The sequence below is a fragment of the Arachis ipaensis genome, chromosome B09 (assembly GCF_000816755.2).
Source record: "Arachis ipaensis cultivar K30076 chromosome B09, Araip1.1, whole genome shotgun sequence".
Classification (NCBI taxonomy): Eukaryota; Viridiplantae; Streptophyta; class Magnoliopsida; order Fabales; family Fabaceae; genus Arachis; species Arachis ipaensis.
In genome coordinates, this window is record NC_029793.2 from 140730383 (window position 1) to 140737518 (window position 7136).

Here is a 7136-nt window from a genome sequence, read left to right on the forward strand (position 1 = left end):
ACAAAATGTAGGACTGGTGCCAACTCGCACACACTATCGAATCGAATTAGAAAATGGAAAGATTTGTTCAAGGAAAAGCTAAAAGATCCTGGACCAAATAAATACCAATTTAAAATTGTCGCAATAATACTATTACCCCCCGCCGTTAACTACTTCAATTTTATAGTAAAATACATGCCCTACCAAGAAAAAGACAGAATTTGTAACTTGCTAAGTGGGCTAACTTTTTCAACATAAAAAATTCCAATAATAATTCTTTATATGCTAAAAAGTTAAAGAATGATGGTAGTAAATCGAATCGACATATATATGTTGTATTAATAGTAAATCAAATTAACTTGATTCGATTTACTATTGATACAATATATACACATATAAATGAGACATGCATGTAATTCAATCCAGTTTTTAAGACATTGGTATAGTAATTTTGAATTGGATTTATTTTACATATGTGAATTACCCAATAATATATGTTGTCTAATAGTTTTAAATAGTTGCTTATTGTATAATTAAAATTTTAAAAATAAAATTTTTATTTAAGACAAATTCTTAAAAAAACGAAACAAATTAATTAGAATAGAATTATAAACAAACATTATTTTTGTCTAACTACTTTGCATTCCCCCTAACTCTCCCTTAAAAATATATAGAAAAGAGAAGAATTACAACCTAATGATAAAACTAAAAAAGAAATACTAGATAATTAATATTTTTTCTTACATCTTAGCTAACACTAGTTTTTTACTAAAATATTTTTTTTTTGAACAAAGGAACTCAACACAGAACAGTGGAACGAAAAACTAACCAAACAAAAAACATGTAAAAACTATAAATAGACAACTATCCCTAATATCATCTCCGGCATTGCCATCAACAACAAAAGGGATCCAATCTACTCCACTCTCTAAAATTGATGACGGATTTTTGGAACACCTCCTCCGTATTCCCTTCCTTGTTATTGAAAAGCCGTCCATTCCTCTCTAGCCAAACGTTCCAAATAACAGAAAAGAAACATATGAGCCACTTGTTGCGCTCTCCCTTCCTATTAGCAACACCTGTCCAACTCTCAAAGTGTTCTTTTAGTGAGCTCGGAAAGGACCACAATCTCCCAAAGTCGGATAACCAATGACACCACACCTGCCAAGTAAACTCACAGCCCAAAAACAAGTGGTGAATATATTCGATGTCTTTTTTACACAAAACACATATGTTATCACCCTGGCTAATAATTCCCAGTCTATGCAGCCTTTCTTTAGTGTTAACTCTTCCTATCAAGGTAAACCAAATGAATAACTCTACTCGTGGCGGAACCAAACCTTTCCAAATGGTTCTGGTGAAACTGTAGCTAGTTATTTCTTCCGGGAGGGATTCTGACTGCATCACCTGCACAAAGGAGTTAGTTAAAAATATACCTTCCTTGTCAAACTTCCAAACAACTCTGTCTTGCTTTCCATGAGCTAGCTTAATCGGCCTTAAGGTTTCATGTAGTCGGTCTACTAATTCCAACTCCCATTGGTATAACTCCCTTCTCCACTGGAAATTTCAGATCCACTCTACCCTATCCCAAAACCCACAATCCCCTATAACAGATCCTATTTGGTTTGAAACAGAGAAAAGTCTCGGAAAACTCATCTTTAACGGACCACTTTGTAGCCATACATCTTCCCAAAATCGAGTCCGCTTTCCATCACCCACTTCCATAGATAACCCCGTGACCATCTTCTCTCTCACAATATTATCCCTGACCTGCAACTGACAGATATCCTTCCAAGGGCCCCCTCTAGTAGGTAATGTTTGAGCTGATAACATCACAATGGGGTTCAAGTCATAGCAAGAGCAAACAACCCTCTTCCATAATGGACACTCCTCTTTTGAAAACCGCCACCACCACTTGAACAGAAGTGCAGTATTTCTAATCACTGCATCACCCACCCCCAACCCACCCGCCTTTTTAGGGGCCTGGACCATCTCCCACTTTACTAGTGCCAAACCATTTCTGCCTTCCTCCTTACTCCATAGGAATCTCCTCTACAGCGATATCAACTTTTCTACCACAGCTTTTGGCATAATATTGGTCTCTAGTATTTTCCAAACTAAAAATCAAAATGAAATTTCGAATTGTCTTTCTACGTATTTTTCACTTTTGAATTCTTAATATTTTAATAAAAAAATATAAAAGAATACACTTTTTTTTTCTACAAAGTTTCATTCAAGTTTTTTTTTTTTTGGCAGAATACCACTTTAATGAAGACACTAAAAATGTCTTTTTCTAAAAACGTTCACACATGTCATATTATTATTGAACATTCTTATTAAACCGATTAATAATTTATTTTTTATTATAAACCAGAACAAAATCGGTTTATTATAGCAACAATAATAAACCCAATTGTCTGCATTATAATTATTAGACCCGATTTGATCCGATCGAATTATACAATCTAAATCGAATATCTTTAAATTTTTTGATAAAAAGACAATTATATCCCTGATTTTTTGTTTTTCGGATATTTAAATCCCTAAAAATTTAAAAAATACAATTAAATCCCTAAAAAAATGGGTTTATTGTTATTGTTATAAAAAAAATCAGTTTTATTCTAATTTATTAAGAAATTCAAAAATAACCGGTTCATTAATACGTCCAATAATAATGCGACACGTAAATATCTTTACAAAAAGACGTTTTACACATCTTTATAGGAGCATCTCCCATTATTAAAATAGACATATATCATTATACATAATGTGTGAAAACATAACACATCTCCCATTTTGCTTTAGCACATTCACAGAGATAGATAGGTTACTCAATTACACAAAGAAACTTTAATTTATTGAATAAACACAGCTTATTAAGTATATAACTATTTATAATGCTTCATCCCCAGGTTGCGACTTGGTCCCAATTGGTATTATCTTTACTTTTGAAGAGACCATCCAATCTACCCGAATAATGTAAACTTAAAAGGTCAACGTCAACATAAGGATCATAGTGATTAAAGTTGATACACCTTGTGATCCAACATATATTACTGCTTTGTATAAATATCTCATTGGCAAGTCGTAACACTGGAACTAATGGTTCCAACCTTGTCTTTGTTTGTTGCGTGTTGTAAAGCAGGAACAACTCTGTTCTATTGTTGCCTACATCGGATGGCAATTCGTTAATAAATGTAATATTAACGTCATCAAAATCGAAAACAGGAGTTCGAGATGGAGATGGTAATAAACTTGTAGCTGTTGTGACGACAGAATACGCCACAACAGCTACAAGAAAAAGCAACAGCGTTGCATGAATTGATGGCATGGACATTTTTTTTCTCGTTGATGATCAATGTCATCATCAATGTGATGAACAGTGGTATATATACAGTTTTTTTTATATTAATATTAATATAATAGTATGATTAGATAAAATGGTATTTAATGATCCAAAATACATAATTTGATTTAAATTATAGATAGTCTGAATTAAATTAATTTGATTTTTGCATTGGTTTGATTTATAATGTTAGAAAATTTGTGGAGATTCGAATTGCCTTAGCTTAGAAAAATTATAAATTGATATGATTCTCTAGTCATCAATAATGTTAATATAAGGTGATAATATCAAGGATAAGGTTTTTTTTTTTTTTGGTATCATATCAAGGATAAGATCACACTACTATTCAAATTTTAGAAGCTTTGCATTAATTAAAATTGATTTCGGATAAATGTCTAGAGAACTATCCTCGTGAATGTTATTCATGGAAGATTATCAAATATTAACATCAAATTCTGCTAAAGATGTGGTTATTCTTGCAATTTTATAAGGAATGTGCTCAAATGGAAAAATCATTTTTTGGATAATATTGCAAGTGGTTATTTAGCCTAGAGGTGTGCATGGCCCGGCCCGGTCTGAAGATCCGGGTCAGTTTCAAACATTTTAGAGGCTAATTTGGTGTGATTTTACTGGATCTAGGACCGGATAAAGGTCTCAAAAATAGACTCGGTCATTATTTTGGGTCAGGTCTAGGGTATAGCTCGGGTCACCCGAACTCGGCTCGGTAGCCCTGTTATCATACACAATTAATATTTTGTGTTGTTAGTGATAGATGGTGGCTATTCTTATATAGAATTTAAGTATCGTAAACCTTAATATTTTGTGTTATTAGTCATTATAAGACTATAAGTTAATGTTTTATGTTTAAAATGCATAAGACTTTAGACTAATGCATAATGTTGTGTTATTTGTATTGATTTAAATATTTGGTGTTATTAGACAACATTAGTATTGATTGTGGTTATGCTTTAATTCTAGAGAAGAGTTGGTTTTTGTTATATTTTTCTAAGTGAATTTTACCATGTCAAATAATGGTTGGAGTCTTGAAATTTTAGATATTTTCACATGCTAACTTACAAGAAGGTATCAAGGTAATGTAATGTTAATGGCCCGGTTTTCACCCGGTTTCTACTCGGTATAATCGTGACCCGAAAATGTGTAGGTTTCATCGGGTCTAGGACCAAGTTCGGGTCTAACAAACATGCTCGGTATATATTTCGGATCGAATTTGGGTCACATTAAACCCGGTTTCACCCAACCCATAAACATCCCTAATTTAGCCATTCAAAGAGCGGCAATTGGCAAAATTTCAAATTAATTTAATCTTGTAAGAAATTTTTTATTTAAAATATTGTGAAATGATTTTGGTATATCTAAAACTCAATGTATTTGAATGTAAATTATATGTCTAAGTATATTAATGAATACATAAAAAATAAATTGAAAATGAAGTTAGAATATATAAAAAGATGTTAAAAATAATTAATGCTATAGCCTTCTTACTTAAGTCTAGTTTATTAGCTAGGATTTTATTATAATTTGAAGCTTTACCTTTGTTTATTTATACATTTTTTTATTTATATATAAAAGATGATTCTTTTATGAGTTTAATTTTAATGTACTAGTACACAACTATACAACACATTTATTTTTTGAATAACTATTCATGCAATCAATATAAAAAGGTAATTATTTTTCTTAATGTCTCATTACATAATTGGATGCAATACAGATTTATTTTACACTGAGACAAACAGTTTTGCCATCACATCAGATGCCTCAACCACACAATTCATCATTTTCTGATCCAGAAGGGAGAGAATAAATTAAGGTACAACATGAGAAATATATTTATTTCTACTATTCTACAACAGATGCTGCCCTAACTTGCTCTCTGATATACTCATTCCAAATCCAGTAGGTGATAGAACCAAAACAACTGAGGTTGAATAGTCTAACCAACCAAAAGAAGCAGCTAACCCATAGTCAGCACAATCTTCAGGTTGTGATAATTCCAATATATCTGATGTGGTAGTTTCATTTTCCTGCTATACTGAGGCTGCAGCTACAAACAACTGTTAAGTTGACGACAAACAGTAGTTCTCCAGCCATGTAAAAGCAGAATTCAGAATGCGAAGTTCGCCGCGTAGGAGATCCCGGGCCATGAATCTTCTAACAGGAACTCTTACACAAAATGATGAACAATTGGAAGACTCCTCCAATGACTACAAATAATTGAAATAACACATGAACATACAATTAATACACCTTTACAAAAAAAAAAATGCTCCAATTGTTTTATCTTGCTACCAATCATACACCTATAAGATAAAGTCATTACCATAATGGCTGCACTGCGCTCCTCAATTAATTTGCCGATTAATGACGATAACATCAGGTGGGCTTGAATCTCTTTGTTGACATCCGGTAACGGCCGCCTACCTAGCCTACCATCAGTTTGTGCAGCTTCCACAACCAGATCATCAAGTTCTGATAATTGATCAATGTGAATTACAAAAGTGGATACTGTTAGGTAGAGTTTATTCAACAAGTGTAAACTACTTTTTGGGTGGGAAAAATTAGCAACTAGATGCTATGCGCACCTTGACGATTAGTACAAGAAAGAACACGAGCAAAGGCACGAAGCGATTGCGGAAGACCTTTCCCTTTTCCTTTAGGCCACTTGACCTCCCTATGTGATGATCATAGCTCCATCAGATATCCAAATACTGGCAAGTTTATCAGCAATATTTTAGGGTAAAATCATATAGAGATTTCTGCATTATTAACATGCACATTTTATGCAACCAGACATGTATAAAGGCCGATGCAAAATAGTCAGCAAAAGATATCTCATGCCCAATATACATAAAATTGACTATTCAAGTGCTGTGTGGGTCATCTTTTTTGTCTGATATCGAATGAAAAGGAAAGAAAGAAGCAAATGATAACGATCAGTTTGCTGAAGTAAGCACTGGTTCATGAGCATTAACAAAAGTTTGCACTGATAAAGTAGAATCAACATGACGGATGAAAAATTAAGAATCAGTACAAACTTGATTGTGAAGATGTTCCAAGAATGTTTCAAGTTTTCCGCGTTTTTCCTTGAAGGCACAAAGTATTGTTGCATGAGTTCCAACTTCATCTTGTGCAGAGGATCATGCTTAGGTATATCTAACTGGATCTGAACCTGAGAATGACCAGCATTATTAATCAATGATTACAGATGCAATCATAGAGTTAATAAAGCAACAAGTCGGCAATAAAATTCATTATGCTGTGCTAATGATACAAGAAATTTAATTATTACAAGGAATACCTGGTCATAAATGTTGTAGGGGACTGTAAAACCGAAGTCTAACATCAATGTAGCATTTGAAAACTTTCCATATCTTATCAGTACCTAAAACAATGAAAGCAGAAAACCCAGTAACCTCTAAGTGACAAATTTTACAAACAGCAAAATTTGGCAACAAATTGAAATACATTGTAGCTATTAAACACAATCAAAATCACATAATTGCATAATAGCCCTATACAGAGAAAAAGAAAATACATGATTGCAAGGATCTCTAAATCTAGGGATCATATAATTAAGGTGAAGCAACAATAATGTTCCTTTCGCTCTTTTTTTTTTACCAATTGTTGATTTCTTGTTTTAAGTCACATTCAGTGCAGAAAACTTGTACTTGAGCTATTTTAGTAATTATGGTTCGTGAAAGCATATTCCAAGAGTCTGGCATATTTGCATTCATGGGAATAATGTTGACGTTTTAATTCAGAATATTTCACTATAATGAACAGCATGAAA

At 32.8% G+C, this 7136-nt stretch overlaps 1 protein-coding gene across 4 annotated transcripts in view; it reads right to left on the reverse strand.

The window, feature by feature from the left end:
• LOC107618672 (ribulose-1,5 bisphosphate carboxylase/oxygenase large subunit N-methyltransferase, chloroplastic) overlaps nt 4993–7136 on the reverse strand; it is a 6380-nt gene continuing 4236 nt past the window's right edge. For 3 of the 4 annotated variants that reach the window (XM_021110897.1, XM_021110896.1, XM_016320798.2), the window contains 5 exons: nt 6645–6728; nt 6382–6515; nt 5929–6017; nt 5667–5815; nt 4993–5550 (listed from right to left, as the gene is read on the reverse strand). In XM_021110897.1, coding sequence (XP_020966556.1) covers nt 5404–5550; nt 5667–5815; nt 5929–6017; nt 6382–6515; nt 6645–6728 — 603 coding nt within the window. In that variant the 3' untranslated portion in view covers nt 4993–5403. Of the gene's footprint in view, nt 5551–5666; nt 5816–5928; nt 6055–6381; nt 6516–6644; nt 6729–7136 lie in introns of those variants that run through there. The other variant, XM_021110898.1, reaches the window with a different exon arrangement.